The sequence below is a fragment of the Malurus melanocephalus genome, unplaced genomic scaffold, assembly GCF_030028575.1.
Source record: "Malurus melanocephalus ecotype Western Australia unplaced genomic scaffold, MMel_1.1 scaffold_265, whole genome shotgun sequence".
In the NCBI taxonomy this organism is placed as follows: Eukaryota; Metazoa; Chordata; class Aves; order Passeriformes; family Maluridae; genus Malurus; species Malurus melanocephalus.
In genome coordinates this window covers 268,252-293,113 of record NW_026623497.1, presented here as the reverse complement: position 1 = coordinate 293,113, position 24,862 = coordinate 268,252, and the positions used below count along the sequence as shown (strand labels likewise).

Below are 24,862 nucleotides of genomic sequence, written 5' to 3'. Positions count from 1 at the left end.
TTGTGGAGTGGACGCCGGGCTCCGGGCAGGAGCAGAGATTTTGGGGATGTGCAGCTTCTGGGTAAAGAACCAGCAAGAAGACGCTCTTGCGGCACGGATAGCGAGACGTCACCCCCAGCTCCTTTACTAAGCAAACCCACTTAAAAGATCCCAGCGAGTTAAACAAGGGAGAACCTAAAAGTATGTAAATAAGGAGAGCGATCGCATTTCTCGMGGCAGGAAAGGGGAGGAATTAAAATCACAAAACCCCGCTTGAAAACTGCCATGAAAATTCGGGGGGTGGGGAGGAGAGAGGTTGATTTAAAGTTGCCCATTAGTCATTCGTGCCCCCCACCCCCATCCCCGGTCCCGCCCGCGCTGTCGCTCCCCCGCCCCGGCGCGCCGGGCTGCGGGCCCCCTTCCATCCCCTTCCATCCCCGCCCTCCCCGGCTGATTGGCTGCACGGGGCTCGGCACAGCCCGGCAAAAAGCTTTGTCTGGGCACTTGGAGTGAAGTTGCGGAGGATTTTAGGCTGGAGCCGGCGGGGGAGGGTGTTTAGTCCAGCGGAAGGAGACGAAGGACGAGCTGCAGCTCCATCCCGCCGGCTCCCTGGATGCTGACGGCGGGAGAGGAGCACCCTGCCCCGGAGCATCTCAGGCTGGAAGAGGAGCGCTGAGTGGAATCAGAAAGCGTGGATTGCCTACAGATTGTATCTGGATGTCCCGGCACGGTGTGTATGAAAAGAGCAAAAAGTTTTCCGATCTGTAAGTTATTAATACTCGGCTGGCTAGAAAAGGCGTTTTCAAGTTGGAAAGGACCAGATGTGCTCTGGATTTAAGGTACCGAAGGAAGGCAAAATAATCGCTTTTTAACATACTGGGAAAAATTGATTGCTAGAACTTACAAATGCATCGAATCGGCGGTAAAATGCACTTTCTATTGATTTTTGCACTAATCATAATATTTTGCAATAATGCTGTGCTGGGCAAGAATTTGAAATACAGGATTTATGAGGAGCAGAGGGTTGGATCGGTAATTGCAAGACTATCGGAGGATGTTGCTGATGTTTTATTAAAAATGCCTAACCCTTCCTCGGTTCGGTTTCGAGCCATGCAGAGGGGAAATTCTCCYTTGCTTGTAGTCCGTGAGGATAATGGAGAAATCAGCATAGGAGCTAAAATTGATCGGGAACAACTGTGCCAGAAAAACTTAAACTGCTCCATAGAGTTTGATGTGATCACTCTGCCCACTGAACATCTGCAGCTTTTCCATGTTGAAGTTGAAGTGCTGGATATTAATGACAACTCTCCGCAGTTTTCCAGAGCTCTTATCCCTATYGAGATATCAGAGAGTGCAGCTGTAGGAACTCGGATCCCTTTGGACAGTGCTTTTGATCCAGATGTGGGAGACAATTCCCTTCACACTTATTCCCTTTCTGCCAATGATTTTTTTAGCATTGATGTGAGAACCAGGACTGATGGTGCTAAGTATGCAGAGCTGATCGTGGTTAAGGAGCTGGACCGTGAGTTGARGTCGAGTTACGAACTCCAGCTCACTGCCTCTGACAAAGGGGTGCCTCAGAGATCTGGGTCATCCCTCCTGAAAATCAGCATTTCTGACTCCAACGACAACAGCCCTGTGTTTGAGCAGCAGTCSTATATTATCCAGCTCTTGGAAAACTCTCCCATTGGGACTTTGCTCATAGACCTCAATGCCACTGATCCAGATGAGGGCGCCAATGGGAAGGTCGTATACTCCTTTAGCAGTCATGTGTCTGCCAAAATTATAGAAACTTTTAGGATAGACCCAGAAAAAGGTCACCTGACCCTGCTGAAACAGGTGGACTATGAAGCAACCAAATCCTACGAAATTGATGCTCAGGCTCAGGATATGGGGCCAAATTCTATTCCAGCTCACTGCAAAATTATAATTAAAGTTGTGGATGTGAATGACAACAAGCCAGAAATTAACTTAAACCTGATGTCCCCAGAGAGAGAAGAAGTAGCTTACATTTCTGAAGGCTCRCCCCTGGACACCTTTGTTGCCCTGGTCAGAGTGCAAGACAAGGACTCTGGTGTGAATGGAGAGATAGTTTGTAAGCTCCATGGACATGGCCACTTCAAACTTCAGAAGACTTATGAAAATAACTATTTAATCTTGACTAATGCCACCCTAGATAGGGAAAAGAGATCTGAATACRGCTTGACTGTAATAGCAGAGGACAAGGGAACGCCAAGTCTCTCCACAGTGAAACACTTTACTGTCCAAATCAGTGATGAAAATGACAACCCGCCCCGCTTCCAGACAAACAGATACGAAGTTGTTATCTTGGAAAATAACTCTCCGGGAGCATACATCACATCAGTCACAGCCAYAGACCCAGATCTAGGCGACAATGGGCAGGTGACCTACACTATTTTGGAGAACTCTATTTTGGGAAGTTCTATAACCACCTACGTGACCATTGATCCCTCCAACGGGGCGATTTATGCCCTGCGGACCTTTGATCATGAAGAAGTAAATCAAATTGCTTTTGTGGTCCAAGCTAGGGATGGAGGGAGCCAGCAGCTCATTAGCAACGCCACGGTTGTACTCACCATCATTGATGAAAATGACAACGCTCCTGTCATTGTGGGGCCGGYGCTACGCAACAGCACAGCAGAAATCTCAATCCCTAAAGATGCTGGAATTGGCTTCCTTGTCACCAGGATAAGAGCTACAGACAGAGACTCTGGCATGAACTCTGAACTCAGCTGCTCCATAGCAGCTGACAAAGAAAACAACATCTTTGTGATGGATCCCCAAACTTGTGACATCTCTATCAATGTGAGTGTTGAATCTGTTCCAGCGAAACAATGGGAGTTTTTGGTGATAGTCCAGGATAAAGGCAGCCCTCAGCTYAGCACTAAAGCTCTTCTGAAATGTACTGTTTTTGAGCACGTTTATTCATTTTCAAGCACCGAAGCAACTTTGATAAGCCAACCCTCCCTGGACATCTCCATGATAACAATCATATCYTTAGGGTCAATATGTGCCGTTTTGCTGGTTATTATGGTTATCTTCGCTACGAGGTGCAATCGAGAGAAGAAGGACACCAGGTCTTACAACTGCCGTGTGGCCGAATCCACCTACCAACACCATCCAAAACGTCCCTCCAGGCAGATCCACAAAGGGGACATCACRCTGGTGCCGACGGTTAATGGCACTCTACCCATCAGATCTCACCACAGAGCTTCACCGTCATCRTCCCCRGCCCTGGAGAGGGGACAAATGAGCAGCAGGCAGAGCCACCACAGCCACCARTCGCTGAACAGCCTGGTGACCATCTCCTCGAACCACGTGCCTGAAAATTTCTCCCTGGAGCTCACCCATGCTACACCAGCTGTCGAGGTAAGGTCCAGGCCTTGTTTTTGCACATCCATGGGTGCAGGCACTGATTTGGGACCATGCATATACCCCTGCACTCAACCTGTGAGAGCAAGAGGCAGGCAGGTCTGTGCCTCATGGGAACGTGTTGTGGATTTCTCTTTGATGCGACAGATTTTCAGTTTTACTCCAGTATCAGCTGATTCCATTTCCCTGGGGAACAGGATTAAATCAATTGTTAATAGCATCATTCCTTGGTTCTTCCCAGTAAGGTCAAAACAATGGAGTGGAGCACAGGGCTCTGCACTGTTTAACTGCTCAGTGTTCATTCCTTGCTTTCCTTCTCTCTTCTGTACAGCTCCATCTGAGAATGAGTGCCCGAGAATTTATTTTCAAAAACAATCCAGTAACTTCTTCCATTAATGGGGGTGAAGAACTAAAAGATTAAACATTGACACAGTTTGAGTACATCTKTTGTAATATGTGATCAAAGTATCTCAAATTGAGACTCCTCATCACAGTTTTTACTGCAAATGCTGGGTCATGGCTTAAAGGAATGAGAACTGTGTCCTGGTAATTCTTTGCATGTAAAGCAAGGCCATTTTGTTTTGAATTAGGATCCTGGAATGGTAAAGGATTGATTCTAATATATTAAACTGAAACAAAACTCTACCTCTGTTTAAGTACTTGTTTTACTTRTTAATGGATTAACTATGATGAGTTYASAGACTAATGAACAGCAGTGCACTTCCTCATTGTACAGAGTCTTCAGATGTTTTCTGTGTCACACACTACACCACCAAATATGTATTATATGTGTACTGCATTATATGTGTGCAGGAATTTGATTTAATTAAATCTTAAAGGAGGAAAAAAAAACCCACAAACAAAGCAAATTTGTGGTTTTACAGCTAGGAACTTGAGCTTTCATTTCAAGGAATCAGTCTTTCCACCTTYTCTTCAGCAGGTTTCTCAGCTTCTCTCGATGCTTCACCAGGGCCAGTATCAACCAAGGCCAAGTTTTCGAGGAAACAAATATTCCAGAAGCTACAGGTAAGAATCCAGACTGTTCTGCTACATATGAATGTGCATGGATCAGAAAATACAGACATGTATTTTTAAACAAAAATTTGAATATAACATACGTGAGATAATGCAGTTGTCCACAATTCTTTTTACAGATATGCCCTACAAGATATGGATAAATTCAGCTTGAAAGACAGTGGCCGGGGTGATAGTGAAGCTGGAGACAGTGATTATGATTTGGGGAGAGAGTCTCCAATTGACAGACTTCTTGGGGAAGGATTCAGTGACCTTTTCCTTACAGATGGGAGAATTCCTGCAGGTAAGAGCACAATGGAAGCTGACCAGTTTATTTACAGTACTGCCTGGCTGTCACTTTGATGAAACTACTACTGAGAAAGCAAAAATTCTTTAGCTTTCAAGTCCTGTTTTCTTCTTTTTTACTCTGCTTCATGATAAATACTGAGTTGAAGCCTTGACATATCTACTAAAAGGAAACCTCAGACACAACTGTGAATCTACCCAGAGCAATGCCTACTTTTTTTGTTACTCACATCATGAGCTGGCTCCAGATTCACCCAAAAAGTATGATCTGCTCCAAGCCCTTAGACTTTTAATGACTGGGTGGATGTTTTTGCAAAGCCAGGGAGTTGTGGTTTGTTAAAAATACAGTGAACTATAATTTGGGAGATAKGTTTTCCACAGTGGATTTGGGTCCATATGATACAAACTCTTACCATTTAGAAATTGAGTAAGAAAGTGGACAAGAAATATGGAAGGAGAAGAAAGAAAAGTGGTTTACCCACTGAAAAATGAACTCGAGTGGCAAGGGAAGAATCTAAATATGTCCCAGATTTTAAATCTTGCAAYCCTAATTTCTGTAATAAAGAACTTAAGAGATACAATTCAGGGCAGAGGGCAGAAAAGAAAAAARTGTAAAAGGGTGAGTGACAGTAGGATAAACATACATATACATATTCATGTGTATGAAATATTGGTTTTAAATTTATGCCCAAATAAAAGTTGAATAAAAGGTCATGTGAAATCATGCTTAGCATAGACAGAAGAATTTTGTAATTACTTTAATAATTATACTGCCTCTGGTTGTACCCTAGATCTTGTTCTTACTTCAGATCTTATTTMGTTTTCTCTGTATAACCAGAGGGCGAGATAATTTCAGTAGGGTTCACTGAACCAAGTTTATAAATTTAACAAGTTTAGTAAAGTAATTTTATACATGGGGCCCCCTGGCTTTGGGGGGGGTGGTCCAGCATCTCCTAAAGTGACTCCCATGTATTAACCAGGGCTCTTATGCTAAACAAGACTGAATGCCAAAAGTTCAAATTGTTATTTTAAAACATTTTAACTTTAAATTTTTCTGTGCACATTTTACTCCACTCTAGGCCTTGTATCACACACCCAGCCATTCACTTACCTCCTCAAATGCCCTCAGAACTGGASTCTTTGAAGAGTTACTCTGTTTTCAGAATCTTTAACCTAAATCTGGAGTCCTAATATATTTTTATCCTCATCCTCCCTAACTCCTACTACTTATTCCTGTGCCAGCTAGCATGAGGCATGTCTCATTCTCTCCTGAGCTTAGCAAGGAGGCAGGGAGGGATCTGCTGGAGCTCTCAGTTGCCTGGGGAACTTCAAATGCAATGGTGTTTGTACTGGCACCCAGCCCTGCTGCTGCCAAGGAGGAGTGATCCCTTTACAGTGGGGCCAGCAGACAGGAATGGTTGTCCTCTTAGCTGGCTGAAATGCCCATGACCCATTTTCAGCTCTTACAATTCCTTCTCTAAACAGGAAGCCGAGGGAGAGGATTTCCAGAAATGCTAGGCTAATTGCATTCAAAGTAAGGAAAACTGCTCTGAGTGGAGACACAACTGGGTTGGGCTATTGAGATTGGCATTTAATCTCACCCAGATGTCCATKTAGTGCTCTTCTTTGCCTTAATCCTTCAGATAAGTCTGTTGAACCAGTTCAGATGAGACCTGAGTTGATCTACAATCCCTGTATAAGAAAAGAAAACTTTGTGAAGGTTTCCTCCATTTTGAAAGGTTTTTGAATTGTCAGTCTGGACAAAGGCAAAAATGCTGTGGGAAGATCATTTCAGTTTGTCTGCTGAAGATGGAACAAGAAAGGAATGGAGCCAGWCCCTCAAAACTCCACAAATTACATGATCAGAAATTTCACTAACTGTCCATGAAAGACTTGTTTCTTTTTCATTCCCTTTAAATCTTAAACAACAAGCTTTAAGTTCTAGGGAAAAAGAAAAAAACAAACAAACAAACAAGAAAAAGAAAAGAAAAAAAGGGGAAGAGAAAGAAAAAGCTGTTGTGCATCTGGATATTTTTAAATTTATTCCTGATGTAAGGACTGATTTTGTTACCATTCAGTTACTTCCGAGTATTTTTTGGTCTTTTGTTCAGGAATGTCAGAATTGAATATTTTAAACCAAAACCATTCCTTATAACAACAGTTACGAAACTGACACTAGGGGAAACCTCACTACTAATGAAATGCTAGAACACTGAAATTATCTAATGAATTTAAAGGAGTCTTAAAGGAAMCTTTTTAATTAAAAGGGTAATCCCCATTTGGGATGACTTGAGAACTGGTCATGGATCACTTAGATGTCTTTTGACACTTCTAGCTCTTGAGTATTTTCTGTAAAATATCATAGAGGGGAACAAAGCACTGGCAGGCATTTCAGTCACTTGTATTAAAACTTCAGCCACTGATATATTCTAGTTTGTTTTGTTTGTTTGAAACTTCCTGGATCAGCAGTTRTTTTGCAATAGATTGTGCAATATCCAGGCTGCAGTCTGAGCTTGTAATTTTGAAGAAATTCATACTGTTGCGTGCATGACACAGAGAAAGTTTATACTCATAGGAATGGAAAGGCCATTAGGAAAGCAAACCGTATGATAGACTGCGTAGAGTGCAAAAATAAATAGTGCTGACAGTATGAGACTTTATAAATCCCTGGTACATCCTAAATTGAAATACTCTGTTCAGTTCTACTTACACCACTGCAAAAAGATTTTTTTGATAAATGGAGTGGATCCAGTGCCAGATGAGAAATGTGTTGAGGGAGCAGGGAAAACTTCCAGGGCATGACTGCAAATATTTCTTATGTACTCAATATGTACTGAGAAAGAGCGAGAAACTTTATTCCATGTGGGTTAATCTAACCACTAAGTTTGATTAGAGCAGGAGTTTCTTATGGTCAAAATATGCATTACACAAAGAGTGTCATTTCTGAAAACTGTCTTTTGAGTTTGTGACTCAAACCTGTTAGTGGCCCCAGAAGTGCCCAGGTTTTCTCCAGGCACAGACACCCAGCTTAAGGTACAGCTTTGTATCCTACAGTCAGTTCCCTTTGGAGTGGAAAATTTGGCCTCTCTCCTGGCACATCCCTCTCTGCAGGTCTGTCAAATTGAGCTTTGCTTGTCTCTGGTTCCAGGAACCATTCCCAGACCTGCTGTAATGTTTGCAGAGAAAGTTCTCCTGCAATGGCCTTTCATCGGCCAGTTTGGACCAGCGTAGCTCTCAGSGTTACTTGCCCCATTTTATTGCTTCTGCCTGAGAGACACCAATAAACCAAGAAGCTGAGAGAGCAGCTCTGGTGTCTTCTGCTCTTCAGCCCTCTTGGCTGACCTGGATTCCCACATGGTGGGTTAGAGCCCTCCTTGTGCCAGTAACCTGGGCTACAGAGCTGCAAGTTCACCCAAGAGTATAAATCCAGTGTAAACATCAGGAATTAGGCCCTAGGTATTGTGGTGCTGGATTAAAATTTAACTGATTTAGTTAAAAAGGTAATGGTGGAACACCTCGAATGCTGCATACACCTCATTGTCAGAACAAAGGAGTGGTTTATGGACAAGGAGATCCCTCTGCATGTTATTATTTTTTGTTCTTCWTTTCCCCTGTCCATTTATTATTTCCCTGTACTTTGTTGCTCTGATATGCATCAGTAGTTGCATGTGGGAGACTTCTCTAAAACTGAGTGCTTAGCTGTAGAAACTTCTTCCTTTTATTTTGTATTTTTAATGAGCTAGAGCTGTGCAAACAGTTTGAATGTCTTCAAGCCACAAGTGCTTGTTTTCCCCCTGGGATTTACATATTTATCTTCAACTTTGGTTAGGAGATCTCATTACTGTCTTACACGATCTGCTTTGGCAATGGAAGTACCAGACCATTTGCCACCTTCCTGCACACAGAAGGTGCAGCCCAGATTTGAATACCTTGGAGAAGCTCAGTGCTGGTGTCAGGAATCCCTGTGAGTGCAGGTTCTGTGCGCAGCAGGAGGGGATGCTCACTGTGCTCTGGTCTCTCTTGCAGCGATGCGGCTGTGCACAGAGGAGTGCAGGGTTCTGGGCCACTCTGACCAGTGCTGGATGCCACCTCTGCCCTCTCCCTCCTCCGACTACAGGAGCAACATGTTCATCCCTGGCGAGGAGTTCCAGTCACCCCAGCAGCACCTGCAGCAGCAGCACCATCAGGGCCTCGAGGAGGATGCCCAGGCAGCCGACGCCGCTGAGAAGAAGAAGAGTTTTTCAACATTTGGGAAGGACTGCCAGAGTGAGGAGGAATCAGGGGACACCTGCACCTCCTCCCTCCTCTCCGAAATGAGCAGCGTTTTCCAGCGCCTGCTGCCTCCCTCGTTGGATGCCTACACGGAGTGCAATGAGATGGATCACTCCAACTCGTTGGAGCGCAGGAAGGGACATTTGCCAGCCAAGACTCTAAATTATCCACCGGGGGTGGCAGCCTGGGCAGCCAGCACACATTTCCAAAATCCTGCCAACAACGGGCCCGCTCTGGGGACTCACTCGAGCGCGCAGCCTTCGTCCAAATGGCTGCCAGCCATGGAGGAGATCCCAGAGAATTACGAAGAAGAYGATTTTGACAACGTGCTCAACCACCTCAGTGATGGCAAACATGAACTCATGGATGCCAGTGAGCTGGTGGCAGAAATTAACAAGCTGCTGCAAGATGTCCGGCAGAACTAATTTTTTTCAAAAGCCTATTTTTCCATATTTATGGAAAACTGGAAAGGAAAAAAAAAAAAAAAGAACAAAAACTAGACTGAAAGAACTGGCATTGCCAACTAGTTGCATTTATCATAAATGTGTCTGTGTATGTTGAATATTAAAATACTGTATTTTCATATGTACACAATGCAAGTGTGATTATCTTTATCTGTATTTTAAAAATACATTTGTACCTTATATTTATGTGTAATTTAACAAATAAATTTTATTTTTGTACACCCACAGCAAGCATGTTTTCCTAAATGTATATAGATGGTCCCACCTTTGTCAAACTTARAGAATTCTTTCCACACAGGCATGTTAAAGCAAAACAAAGAAAAAAAAAGGAGGAATATTGTTTTCCCTTATTATTTCTTCTAAATATTTCATATATAAAYCCAAAACACTGAAAAAGTTATGCAAATGTTAGTTTCAGTAAACGATCCAACACCTTGTTGAAATGTTTTATTCTTATAATAAAGCATTGTAACTCCCATGAAACCTAAAATGTCCTTTTTCATTTTGATTCTTTTGGTCTATGGAATAATTTTCTCATTTAATTAATGGATTATTTCAGGCTGAGGTCTTCCTGTCTTTGGCACATAAGTATTTTCCCCAGTGAACAAATGGAATTCAGTAATGGGTTTTTCACTGTGATCTCTGCAAAAAAAATGTAAATTTGTTGTACTGTTGTTRCGCTGAAAAGCCAGTTGAAGTCAGCGGTGTATACTTGAAAGACAGCAATAAAATCAGCTTTTCTGACCTCAAGCTGAATTCTGAATTTATGTAAATACAAAATTTGCAATGAACTGCTTTAACTTTGTAAATGACACTAAAATAAAAGGAATGTTGCATTTGCAGAAAAAACAGCTATATTTTGCCTCTGAAAAGCAACCATGTTTTAATATTGGCAATGTTCTCTGTTGTAAGTGTGCCTGTCTTTTATTTGCAAAGCARTGCAGAAATGCTTGAACTTCCTGGAAAAGAGTGAACCTGCAGGTACATTTTGCCTCTGGCTGAACCCCATCCTTCCACAGTGGTGCTTCTCTCTGTCCTAAAGCTCAATGAAAAGTCATTTATATTAAGGTACCATTGCCACTGAGGGGGTGATGTAACTAATATTGGTCAGATAAAAGTCAATGTAGCCCTTTTTGTTTCTTTTTTCAAACCCGTTTTTGGTTAACCTGTCATATATAAGGAGGTCTTTGTAGAAGTAAACAAATGGATTTTACAGTTGAGAAAAACGAGTGGTTTTTGAACCCCCACTGCTCATTTCAGGAGTGTTAAGAGATGGCCATAAAAACCCATATTTTGGCCATTTATGCAGATGCATATTTTTATAGGATATCTAGCTTTTGCCAGAACTGTGAAAAGMTGTTGGAACCAGGGGGACTGGTGGTTATGTTAAAAATGTACGAAGTGGTAGTTTGAAAATAGTTGTTAAACTTGAAGATTATTTTATTTTTCTGTTGACATGGATTAAACATTGCTGTTTGTTACAAAATCAGCAGCAGAGTATGAACCTCCCCTTCAAATGGTGTAGATTCCTCTGTAAATAAATGCAGATAGCTGTTACTCTTTATTTCTAGAGGAGGAAATTTTAGACATTCAGCCTKACACTGGTTTGCTCTGTCTACAGGCTTGCAGGGCAGCCTGATAAGCTCCATTTCCACAGCCATATCATCCMCTAGGGATTACCAACCTGTTTTAAATTTAAAATCCTTAAATCAGTTTATGCCCACTGGCCTATGTCACATGGATAGTGTCAACGATTTAAAGAGCCATTGTTTGCAGAGGRGACTTCCTAGAAAAAGTAGATTGCCTTGAATTTCTCTGCATCCMAATATCATAAAACATGTAAGGTTTTCCTAGAGGGGATTTCTGTATCAACATACAGTAATGATATTTGGTATGTGCACTGCTTCAAGAATCTTATCATATAAAGGGACCAGTCTCCAGGAACAAGAAGGTTTATTTCGATTATATCTGAAATGCATTGGAGTTTGAGTTTTATTTATTACTGATAGGAAGCTTACTAAAAGGTCTGTAGAAAGCAGCAAATGAGAGAAAAASCTATCTTAATCCTGCTTGCTTCAGAGTCCCTCTTTTTCTCAGGCTTCCTTTATAAATGAGAAATTATGTAATAGTTATAGAAATGTATGTGCACATATATAAAAACTCCAGCACCARATCTCTTCTGTGTAAGGAACAGGGAAAACGGATGGTATGCAGATTAAAAAAATATATAATAAATCTGGATTTGCTGCATTTTGACAATTTATAGTGAATTAAAGGTTCCTGGTGTGGTTTAAGCACCAGTGTGAGCATGATTGCCCTGTTCAGAATACAAGTTCCTAGTACTTCTCAAAATGCTTACCAATTTGATCCCTCTTGTTGGTATGACAGAAAAGGCTGTGAAAATCGGCAAATGGTAATTTACTAAAATACTGATTATCCCTGAAAGTGTTCGAGGCCAGGTTGGGTGGGTCTTTGAGTTGAGTGGTCCGGTGGAAGCGGTCCTTGACCATGGCAGGRGATTGGAACAGARTGATCATTAAGGTCCTTTCTAACCCAAACATTCCATGTTATAGAAGTTCTGGCATTCCTTCTATATATGGAAATGTTGGGACTTTTGAGTAAATACAAAGTTTATTACTGGRTGCTCTGCCACTATTTTTCTCCAGGCTCCATGTAAGTTTTTTACATTCASTTCTGAAATGGTTACATAAAAAAATGTACTGAAATAATGATCAGAGTTGTTTTACCACTTTTTWAAGTTGTGTTTAAACATTTCTGTCACCGCTGCCTAGCATTTTGCTAGTAAGTGCCCATTAGGATAAACACATTGAGAGGATGTGGCTGTCAATGATGTCTTTGCTGCATTCTTTATCCTGGTTGTGTTTATAGYTGCTGTGTCTAAGAATGGCAGTCGAAATCAAACAAAAGCCTCACAAAATATTTAACCCTTCAGTTTCCTTACCTTTTTTAATGCAACATTGAAATTAATAGAAAATGTCAAGAAGTTTGATTTCTTTCTCTGCAACYTGCAGAGGATTTCATTTGGCCAAGATTAGAAGATTTGGAAGCCTCCATTTTTTACTGTTAGGTAACAGAGCATCTGACCTATGATCCCTAGGAGGCTATGGTATACATTATTTTCTTTCARTAATGCAGGCTGTTACATTTTCAGGCACAGTTTCTCTCCTTTGGGTATCCCAGGGTCAAACTGTGCCTGCACACAAAACTTGTCCTGCAACATCTTCTGCAATGCAGTAAATATAAATAATAATTTTTAGAAAAGGAAGCRATAATATCATACCTTCAATCAATAAAAAATATTCACAATTAACAACCTTGCTATACTTTGCATCCTAGGAGCTGTAGAATCATAAATGACTGAGCACTTGTGAAAATAATATTCTGGCATCAAGTAACCTCCTCCTGAAAAAAAACCTCTCTGAACAGAAACACAGGAACAATTTAAACCATACTGYAAAAACTATTTTCAGCGGAGTTGGTAAATAATATTTTGTTTAATTAAAACTCAGGGGAGACCCTGGAAAAACTGGGTAATAATTGAAGCTGAAATCTGACCAGKGCACACATTCTCCAGCCCCTTGCCCAAGGAGCAGTGTGGGAAATACAGTGAGAAATGACCATGCAAACAGTTTTATGGCTCACARGAAGCATTTAAAGCTTCACCAGGCATCCAGTTTCATTGCATGGCTTTGCAATCTGTTGCTCAGCCCTGTGCTGTAAGGTTTGCCTCCAAACATGTGTGCAAGACTGGACTCCAGAGGAAATACAGGAAGAGAAAAAGCAGGAATGCATGTTGTGCCAGGCATTGGAAAGCAATTGTCTACCCCTCCAGGCAGTCACTCCTCAACTCTCTTTTGTTTTGTTTTTCAGTCTCTGTGGCTAAAACTGTGTGCTTTAAACATTAAACAAAGGCAGAAGTTTCAATGGGAAAATGTGAGATTGTGTGGTAAGGTAGTGGCTAGAAGAGATCGAAATTTCAATAAGAAGTTGTCTTCCTGTGAAGACAAAGGGATTTGAAGCTGGGCTGTCTCAATTCTCAGATAATGATAAAAGTACACACTGTATTTTCAGATACTTGCATTTTGTGAAGAAGAATTACTATAATCTCTTCTCCAGAAGATAGCAGAGATAATGGTGGGGTTTTATTTAAGAAAAGAAAAAGTTAGATTGAATTACTTTTTTAAAAATTTTTTTCATTTAATCCAAGTGTAGTATGCAGCCCTCTCAGAGATGGCTGTGGAGGGTGATCTTTCCCCATAGACTGGAGGTTTAATCTATACTGGAGATTTAAGCCATAACCTGCTTTTCTTAGTGATTTGTTCAGGTCTGACATTCACTGTCATGCACAAAGTTCTTCCTGCATATTGCATAGAAAGCATGTGAGTCTTATAGATCCTGCAATCAAAAGAGGTACATATGTTCTTTTGTGCATTTAGCCTCCAGTTGCTGTGAAAACTAGTGTGAGAGGAAGCCTAGATCTACTTTGTTTCATTAAAATATTTTCTTCATTGTTTTATTCTTTCTCTCTATGGTTTGCATGCCAATAACCTTCATCTCACTAAAACACTGCATGACTTTGTGGTGAAACTCAATAGCAATATTGGGTAAGGGTCTCCTGTGCTGTCTCCTGTGGTCTAGGAGAACTCTCTGCATGTAGAATCCACGGAGTTTTTACAGCAAATATGGACAGTGATAACCTTGAATATTTCTTTTGTACTAAATTACTTAGTGTAAAATGGTTTTTTTTGAATTTCAAGATTTACCTGCTTGGCAAAATTAATTTCCTCCATAGCAATGGAGTGTCCTAAGACCATAATGGAGATTTAAGTAGAAACCACAGATTCACAAAATCACAGAATTAATTAGGTTGGAAAAGACCTTTGAGATCATCAAGTYCAACCTATGACTTACCCACCTTATTAACTAAACCACAGTTCTAAGTGCCACATTCAGTCTTTTTTAAACTTCTTCAAGAATGGTGACTCCAGGTCATCAATGAAGATACTAAACAGGACTGTGCCTATTCCTGGGGGACATCACTGGTGTCCAGCTGCCAGTGGGATGCAGCACCATTCACCACCACYCTCTGGGCCCAGATAAGAACTGTCCCCCCAGTTCTTATCCCAGTGAAGAATGCTCCTGTCCAAGCCATGGGCTGACAGCTTTTCCAGGACTATGCTTACCAGGAATTATGCCTTAAAAGGAAGTGTTCTTTGTGCTGTGTATAGCAAATAAAAGTGTCTCACATATGGTACTCTTGTTAAAATAACTTGATATCACTTGGTGTCTTATCTTTTTTAAGGACAGGATTTCAGCAATGATTATATTTAGATCTYAGAAGGAGAATTCAGACTCTCTAATTACTATTATATACAGCTAAGATAGTTAAGACGAGTAAAATAAATACATTTTWGATGAGAGAGGATTGTGCTTGTGTTTTCATAAGCTTCAGCTGATCTTGGAATAAAATGATTTCTCTACACACAAACACATTTGTGACGTTTAAAAATGCATCACTATGAAACTTAGGTGAAATGAAAAGGGAGGAGTGTCTGAGCCTGGTAATAATTTTATATGGAAAGACTCTTTCTATTTAATCCTGGATGGGGTAGTAARAGAAGCTGCTGCCTTGGAAAAGGCTGATTGTAAGAGTCTTGTGGTCTAATGAGCTGAAAGTGCTGCTTGWGTGTGGAAAAAATCCATATCCACAKTAATATGGTACTGTGCAAGAAGAAAAGGAGAGGAACGGGTTAAGAGAAATTTGAATGTTTTTATTAATCAGGCCTGTGCTGTTTCAAGTAATGCCCATTATCCAATATATTTACAAACTGACAGGTAACCAGGTTGGCTTGTATACAAATGATGACAAACAACCACAGCAGCTTAGTGCACCTCTGGCAAAGAATGATGGACATTTTTTTATTCAAATATGATGAAAGAATAAACTTGGTAAATTGGCAGGCTTGAGACCACTTGGGCTTGTTTTGACCCATCTGGCTTTTTAAATTKCAATAATTAGGTCACCTAACTGGAAAGGACATGCTGATTTATGTCCAAGCTAGRAAAATGTTTGTGGTGAAATGATTTATTTATAATCTTTTCAAAATATCACAGACTAATATTACAATCCTTATACTTCCTCATGCTTGGATTGTCTTTTTTCATGGTTGTATCTGATCTGACTGTGGAAAGTCCTGTGATTTAAACTTTTAAATATTTTTAGAAAGAGGATATAACTTGGGCATTTACAGTTTCAGTGGTGCAAYAGGTGAATGGTATTTGCCCTGCTTTAAGGAGCCAAGTGATGCTATTACAATCATGCCTTATGACCTTAGAAACCTGTGAAACAAAAATCACAAGCATAGATGTGTTTGTTGAAGAGCAACCAAAATTCAGGTCTCTCTGATGGTTCTTGTCTCACTTACTGTAGCACTTAAGGCAGCACATGTCGGAGTACATAACTTCATATGAAAAATAGCAAAGAGATTTGTCATTGAAAACATCTGCAAACAATTGAAAACTCAGTGGCTTCCTTCCAGTGTGGGTGGACAGCAGCAGCACATTCTGCTGCCCTGTATTACTCMACACAGATTTCTTCAACATTGTTTRCTAAAGTTTACAAYAAAACACTCTCAGAGATTATGCAGCAGTTCAAGGTAAGTGTGCAGAGAGACAGTTTGTCAACTTGTGCAGTTCTGCACTTTTGCATATATTAAATGGCCTCATTCCTTCATATCACAGTGAAACTGCTTTCTGGAAAAGCTATGCACATATTATTAACTACAATCTTAAAGTACAAGTCTTAGACAAAAGAAAGCATGTAATAAAATGTGTCAGCAAGAACCCAACAAGATTATTGGGCAATTAAACCAGAATGAAACTTCAAAAGTTTAAATATGAAGCATAACCACTGGTATCCATGAAAACTTAATTCAATTGAAAATCAGAAAAAAAATATTCTTGTGGAGGACTTCATGCTATGACGTTCTTAATGGCTTCATTTCTGAGAAGTATGTGAATTCAAATATAAAATAATCTGAAAGTGGAACACACTACTGTTTTGCAAATAATTACAGTGGGGCTTTTTAGATTGAAACATAGATACTTATAGAGAAAACACATTCAAAAGTTTCTGCTTTATTAAAAGACTGAAGGTTAGATATTATGGAAAAAAAAGTGTACTTTTTAGAGTATTTGTAGTTATTTCATCTACTTACAACTCATCTTTGTTACCACTACCATGACTAAAATCTTCAGCAAGACTGGTTTTAAAAATAAGGTTTTAGTGGTAGGGCATAATTGAAAATGAAGCTGCAGTGGAATGGCCAACTATGTATCATCAGTACCAACTTTAATTAGTATGTAGTAGAAGAGTCAGAATAGACACCATTTCTCTGAAACTCTACAGGAACCTCCCAAATGGCACTGTGTCATTTAAACAGCTTATTTTAAAACAGAGCAATCAAACAAAAAAAAAAAAAAAAAAAAGTCTTCTTCACTTCCTATTGTGCTTTTTATCCCACTGAAAGTACTGAGATGTTTTGGGGACACTTAGCTGGACACAGAACATAGTTTTCTGGCTAAATCCTCTGAGCCAGGTGCATGCCAGAGCCAGGAATGTGAGATTGGTAAACCTTGCCTGGGGTCTGTTGCCTCCTGGGTACRATTTGTCTGAGGCTGATGAGAACAGGGGTAGATTCTGTTCCTGCAGAGCTAATTCAACGAGCCCAGTGGTGCCAGCACAGTCTGTTTACAGCTTGGCTGAAGCCTGAAAAGGCTGGGTGTCCATCAGCTCTAGGAAGTGGAGTCCAAATGGATTTGATGTCTCCAGACAAGGGCTGTTGGCAGCATGGGTGGCAGCCAAACATATGGTAACGCTTTGGGCTGGTGGGACAGGAGCAGCTCACTCTCTCATTTCCTCTCTGCTCCTTGTACTGATGTCCAAAAATATTCACATTCTCCTTATGCCCTGGGGCTCTTACTGACATGGCCAGGTAGAAAAGAGTTCCTGGAAAGAGCCCAACTTTTAAACTGGGGAGTGAAGGGTGAGATCTGGTGCCTGTTTTGACAGAGTGGATTGTCCTCAATAATGGTCTTTTTCACTGAAAGCAGCAACACTATTATTATCCCTCCAACATGCAATAAATGAACACCCGTCAATTTCAGAAATGAAAATTGATTCCTTCAGTTTGGAGACAGCTTGTGTTCTCTCCATTCCTCTTGGAACCYGAACACACAGAAACTGCTGCCAAAATTAGGATGATGCTACAAAGGGTATCAGAAASAGCTCTCATAAATATCAACAGGAGGGGAAGCACAAACAAACATGGGTGCAAAGGGTAGCGGCTGTTTGGTTGTGCTGGGGGTAAATCTGGAATAAGAGAGAGGAATGTCACCCGGCTGGAGGGTGCATGGGAAAATATTTCAGCTCTAGTTTTTTCTCTTGAGAGTTGCTCTGCTGTGTGTTCCCAGACAATTTACAGAAGAGTTGCTTATATACATGACATATGTTTGAAAGAGTGTCTTTGCACAATTTAGTTAAAKGTTGAGCCTGGGACTCATTGTACAAGACCAGTGAAATTAAATAAGTTATGATAGACTGTTGCTGTTGCCTTCTAGAAGCAATATTATATGTTTAGTAGCATTCCACAGTTCAGTGGTATCTTCCCATGACACATAATTTGAAGGAATGATATCTAAAAGCAGAAATGGACAGCAGACAGAAATATTTCCACAAGTAAATGTGAACAGTTTTTGTGAGGGAGTTTGTAGACAACATAACTATCCTTTCTGTTTTGCCTCATGCTTTAACATATTTATTTCAAAAGAGATTATTGATGAGAAAGAGATTCCAGTTGCAGCACAGTTATAAACGTTTTTCAAGTCTTATTTAACCTACTTGGATTGGGTGGTTCTGGTCATGGCTGTCTGGAAGGGCTCCTTGCATCTCCCAGAGTTTCTCTCCAGAGCTTTAATAAATTAGTCTGTGACCCATGAGAAGTTGTGATCACATTGGAAAACTCTCAGTGAGCCTTTACCAAAATAAGTAATTTAAGTATTTAGAAAAATGGCATTTATTAATGTTATTTTAGTAAGCTTAGTTAGGCACAAACTTCTGGAGTGTCCTGGAGCTCCAGGATCAGTTAACATGCAAGTCACTCCAGCCAATACTGACTGCTCGAYGGAATCACTCAATATTTATGGTTGCTTAATCTACTGAGCAAATAACCTAGAATATAAGTATCATTAYGACTCAAATTTATTTCATAACACAACATAAAATACAGGAAAATATTTATGTTCAATCCATTTAGGTAAGAGAGCTATTCTTTCTAAGAATAATTATTTTTGATGTGTTTTCTTGATACAGAACTGGGGGGTTTTGTTTGCTTTCATGGCATTTTGAGGAGATCAATGCAGAGTATGTTAAATACCAAAAGTAAAATAAGAACTTATGTTCCAGGCAAATTGAATTGGCTGCAGCACAAACAAATAAAAGTATTCAAAGTGGTTTTCATAAAGTGAACATCAATACCATGAACTACTTTGGGCATTCCCTTAATTTTACAGAAAGGATTTTTTCTTTTCAAATACTTGCTTGCTTTGAGAGACTCAGTGAGGGAATRCACTGGTTATTTAAACATATGAGTGTATGTAGAAGTGTGCTACTTGGATTTAAAACCATCCAGCAAAATCAGCCCCTGATAAAAASAGCTTTGTAAAAAGATACCTTTAATCAGCTACAGCCAATTACATCAGAAAATACAATAGGGTCGTTATTTGTTATGATGCTTACACCAGAAGATAAGCAGATTTCTTTCTTACCCTTTCAGAAGGGCTCATATRTATAGATAGATGTATTTTAATCACTTCAAGTGATTATCTGGCAAGTAGCTATCTGGTTCCCTAACTCCAAACCCTCAAATATTAAATGTCTTGTCTTCCATGTGTAATAGTTAAAGGAAAGGCTGAGAGACAACAAGGGGAGTGTGTCCTAGGTCTAATTCAAGAAAAACTTTAACAAGGAAAATGGTACCTGGTTTACTGCGCATGAAACCTGATCCCCAAAACATAACAAATGGAAAATCCACATATTCATCTTAATTCCACATCTGAGTTTGTTTTAAAGCAAACATGGTCCTTGAGTGGAGCATGATTAAAAGAAGATTGGAGTATCAGCAGCTGGCTGGCTGCTCAAGAGAAGGTCCTCAGGACCATTTCAGTCAGAGAGCAGACAACAGAGGATCAGCATCATGGAGCAGGATCACAGCTAAGAGCTTTGGCAACCAGGGATTACAAGAAATTGGTTGGAGGCAGGGGGAACACTAGGGAGAATGTAGTATCCTCATGGTATGTCCTGTACTACTCAGAGTTAAGATAATTTTGTGTTCTCTGTGTGTTTGTTTAGCTGGAGGCTATTGGGAACTGAAGTGATGAGTAACAGAGATGCATGTTTAAATTTACATGTAGACTTCGGTTTAAATTAGGATTCCAGGACTTGCAGGAAAGTTCTGCAAGAATTACAAACTTGGAGGAATTKCAAGACTGCAAAACACAATAAAATAAATGACAGTCATTAAAAAAAAAAAGAAAAAAAAATGCTGTCTAGCAGAAAACTGGTTTTAGTCCAGAAACTGGCAAGGAGCTCTGTGTAAGCARCTCATCCAGTTCCTGCAAAGCATAACAAAATGGATATTATAGACAGAAAATACTTATTATGTTATACAGGCCATTTTCCAGTGCTAGAAGAGAACAGAAGAAGTGGAAAGTACATCCGTGTCACTCTCATGTCCCCTCTGGCTATATTCAGAAGTGACACGAATAAACTCTGGAGGAACCGCACCCAGTCGTTTCCAGCCAGAGGCTGTTTCACAGCATCTGAATCGCTGGGAACAGGGAGCGAAAATCTGGGAGATGCTCTCACATATGGGAAATCCCTTTACTTTGTGCCTTGGGGTGCTTATGCTAAATTTATTGGCATAGGAAGTGACCAAATGCTGTGACGATAATCTGGTTTGCTGTAAGAGTTGTTCTCTGTGCTCATGCACCAAACTTTCCCTTCTGCCTTCCTCCCTGGGGCTGTACTGCTCACACATGGAGGTGTGCCTGGCGGCCCTGGATAATTTCTGATGGCCAGAATAACCTCCAAAAGGATAATTGTCAGCAGCCTGGAAATACTGCAAATCAAAAATTAAAAAAAAAAAAAAAAATGGAATGTGAGCTCTTCTGACCGAGTAGTCAGAAAATTGTTAAGGTAATATGTAAGTTTCATTGAAAAGGGGAAAAGTCCCTTTGACTCACCTTAAAATGCTATCAGCTAAAAGAAGTAGTTTTTTAAACTAAGTGAGATCTGCCTCTCTCTGTCCCACTTTATTTGCTGTTCAGCTCTGTGCTCTTTTTTTCTTCTGTTTTTGAAGTTAAACTCCTGTATCCACTACCACCAAAGCCCGGTCACATGTGGAGCAATTCAAGACTGAGTAATTTTGTGAGCCTTTTTCAATCATGCAACTACAGGCATAACTACAGCTGCCAAAAAAGAGCCGAAGTGTTTCCTTTTCTTTGGTTTTTATGTTTCCCTGTTGAATTTTGTTCAAGTAATTTTTTTTTATTGAATATTTTTAAATATGTTGGCATATTACTCTGAAACCATATGGCTGGGCATTCATTTTGTTTAATTTTTACAAGCACAGTTATACTTACACTCCCCCTCTGTTTGCTGAAGGTGGTTGCTGATGTGACAATCTAAAATGCAGTCCCAAGCAGCCAGAGTCAGACAGTTACTGTAAATAGCATGGGGTATGCATGTTTGAATAGGACAAAGAAAAAGACTAAAAATATTTTAAAAAGTAAATTATTCACCCCAGCATGTGAAAGATATAAAGTGAACTAATTATCAACCTAAAGATTATTAAGAAATATTTTGTTTTTACTTTTTTCTTTTTTCAAGAAATACTCTGGGATCTTGAAATATGACGTGGTGGGTGTTAAGGATGCCAGACTGTGCTTGAGTATTCTTTTAATGGCAAAAATAGTCTACTCTTCTYCAAGACTCTGGACAGCAATTCTTTTTTAATTGTTACCACACGATGTCTGTGAGATCTGAGCGTCACCAATTTATGAGACAGTGTGGGCGTGATCTTTGCGGTGTCAAAATGGCAATGTCCTTTGAAGTTRTAATCAATGAGCAGATTTATATCAGCTGCAATATCTTGCCTAACTGATGAACTGATTATTGCTGTGTTTTGGRGAAGAATGGCCTTTGATCTCAGGACAGCTCAGTGCGTTACTCTGAGTTTGATGCTCTACCAGGGCTTTCCTGTGTAAAGTTGGGAGTTGGAAGGAGCTGCTCTCTAAGGTCCCTTCCAAGCCAAGMYATTCTGTGATCCCAGAGGAGGTTTGTTCTGGTGTCTCAAGCAGTTTTTTTTGCACACAATCTGATGGATGTTGACCTCAGGAGTGAGTAGCTACCCTTAGCTCTTCCCTTGAGTAAGAATGGTATCCCTTTGATCAATTTGGTTCATCTATTCTGGCTGTATCTCCTCCCAGCTGAGGGCCTGAAAAGTCCTTGACTTAGAGTAAACACTTCTCAGCCACACTAAAACATCAGTGTGTTACCATCCTAAACACCACACTGCACCAGGTAGTAGGAAAAAGATTAACTGTGCCAACCAAAATCAGGACAGAGAGTACTACTTCATGGGTGTAAGAAAGCCCCCAAAACAGATACCCAAACAAAAAGAAATTCCTACTCAATATGCATGTATAAAATTGTTTTTAAAAGGAAMAGCTATTTAATATTAGAGAGTTCTAAAACTGAAAATTCATATTGTATGTTATTTTTTTCTTTTACTCTGGTTCTGCCTGGGGTCACTTTAGGACTTCTAATGAGGACAGGGAAAACAGGGGATGGGTATAAATACTCTCACACTCATATGATGAAAGACCATTAAAATAAATGCTAATCAGCTATAAYTTCTTCTTTATATTACTTTATAATTATACCTTCCTTTATCATTTGGGAAATAAGGAGAAGTTTTTAGCCTGTAAAAAATGAATTGGAATTTTTAACTATTAAATTAGAAATTAAGCCAAGTAAGTATTGTGTTTTTAATCTAGCTAAGCACTCYGTGAACATTCAACTCTATGTCACTAAATTTGATTTAGTTATTTGCTACCAGACCATGACGGGTTTATATACCTGCCCATTTCTCTCCCAAAAGATTGCCAATGGGTTTATTACAYAGAAGCAGATAAAGGTCAAACAAAATGAAAATAAGATGGACTGTGTGGCAGACAAATGCATTGATATGAATCAGATTATTAAGAAGGGTGTTAGATTAATACAGCTAGCAAGACTGATACCATCATATAAATTGGATAGTATTTTAAGTAGTGCAATATTAGCAGAAGCTGGCAAAAAAAGTTGCAGAAAAATATGAATGGTATAAATTTTTTACTTTCATAGGCAGTCACACAACATATCAGTTTCTCTTAGTGAAAATGTGTTCTGATAGAACTGAAAATRGCATGTGCGAGAGAAATAAGTGGTCCACATGTACATTATTCATCATTTAGTATTTGTCTATGTTCAGAACCATTAAAGTATTTAATAAAATTCAGTGACATACAAAAGTATTTTTTCAGCAAAAAATTAATATTCACAATTTCCAACCACTTTAAATTACAAAAGCTGTTGGAATTTCGTTATATTTTTGGTTGTTTTTATAAGAAACAARTTACATTGTGACATATTTTTCTCATTAAAATATAACTACACCATACTAAGCCCTATTCCATCATAATCTAAGTGAGGCTTGCATGTGCAATATTTTTAAAAACATACTTCTTGTGTTGACTATCTATTATCTTCTTACTTTTCACATTAACGATTGGAATCAAAGATCTTAGGATCTTTCCAAGCTGAAGAAATATTTCTAAAAATGTGTTTGTGCTTTCTGAYACAATGGCAGCATGCTTGTGGCAGAAAGTCCAACTGCTTAATTGCGTATTGCTCAAGAGGAATAATTTTTGTAATTTCTAGAGAGGCATAACAGCACTTGAAAGAGAACAAACAACTTGATTTGCATTCTGTGTTTCAATTTCCTTTTTTAAATTGGAAGGTCAGCATTCTTTAGCCAAGTGCGACCACAAATGAAAGAAWATTTGTGTACAAATTATTATGCACTACTGGCTGAATTACTGGAAATCATTGCTCTTCTGTTTGAGAAAAGTATCATGGCTACTTGATGGGAGGAGGAGATGAAATTCTGTCTATTTGAGGGTGTCAATGAGCTATTGACATTCTCCAAGAGCATCACATGCTTTYRCAARCTTAGTCCTGKGCAAACTAAAGCCTAAACACAACCRAAGAACATCTGCAGACTCTCTGCTACCCCTTCCATATTCATCAGACTGTAAACAGAACCTGTGAAATGACAGTAAAGGGATGTGAACTATAATTAATCTGTCTTCACACCGTCCATTTATAAATTATTGTTGCTAATCTTCCCTCTATTTTTAGACAGGGAAGGGAAAGCTGGCCTTACAACTTATCTAGGCATTCAACAGCTACCAGGGAGGGCCCCACTGGGGAAAAAAAAAAAAAAAAAACATCCCCAGAGGTCAGAGCAGCCTGAGGGAGAACATGCTACTCATCACTGTTTTCATTCTATATCTTCCAAATTTGTGCTAAATACAWGTTTAGCCTTAATATGAAACTGAAAATCAAGATCAGAGCTTCTGGCCTTGCATTCCTATACATGTGGCTTCCTGATTCCAGAACGAAGTAAAAACCAGACTAATGCAGGTGCAACCATGTCTAGTTTYCATTAGAAAAAGGGGGATGATCATGATCATGACAACTACATTACAAGCTAATTATCAGTTTAAGCAGAGAGCCTCTTAATAGTAGGTTGCCTGTCCACTTAAATACATTTAAATCAAACTCAGCATTTAAAATCCATTTAGAAATCAGTGAACATTGTAATTGGTCTATGAAGCTTAAAAAGGAAAAAAACAAACTGAAAACCAACCACACACTATCACAGAATCACAGAATATGCTGAGCTGCAAGGGATTTGTCAGGATCATTGAGTTCAATCCTTAGCCCTGCACAGCAGCATCCCCAAGAGTCACACTATGTGCCTGGGAGTGTTGTCCAAATGCTTGAACTCTCTCCTTCTCTTCCTCCTCCTCTCTCCTGCTCAGACTCTCCTCTCTCAGACTGCCTTTCTTTGGTGGTTTATCTGGTGTCACATGTACTGTTCAGTACATTCAATTTTTAATGATTCTGAGAATATCTGGGGACCAAATCTTTAGCTTGAAGGCATGATTTTTTGTTATTTTTTGTCTTTCAGCAGTGTCTGGATGTCCCACTGTGAACTAAAATCCTACTGTGAAAGAAACAATACAAA

General features: G+C 39.7%; 1 protein-coding gene across 2 annotated transcripts; it reads left to right on the top strand.

Annotated features, from left to right (window-relative positions):
* Window positions 1–454: 454 nt before the first annotated feature.
* PCDH18 (protocadherin 18) lies at window positions 455–10,178 on the top strand. 2 transcript variants are annotated; one of them, XM_057375939.1, is made up of 4 exons: window positions 455–3,369; window positions 4,313–4,398; window positions 4,527–4,690; window positions 8,719–10,178. In XM_057375939.1, the coding sequence occupies exons 1-4, from the start codon at window positions 886–888 to the stop codon at window positions 9,387–9,389; spliced, it is 3,405 nt and encodes a 1,134-aa protein (XP_057231922.1). In that variant the 5' UTR covers window positions 455–885; the 3' UTR covers window positions 9,390–10,178. The 2 variants fall into 2 exon arrangements, with proteins under 2 accessions (XP_057231922.1, XP_057231921.1); XM_057375938.1 differs by having other exon boundaries at window positions 4,310–4,398.
* The last annotated feature ends 14,684 nt before the right edge of the window (window positions 10,179–24,862 follow it).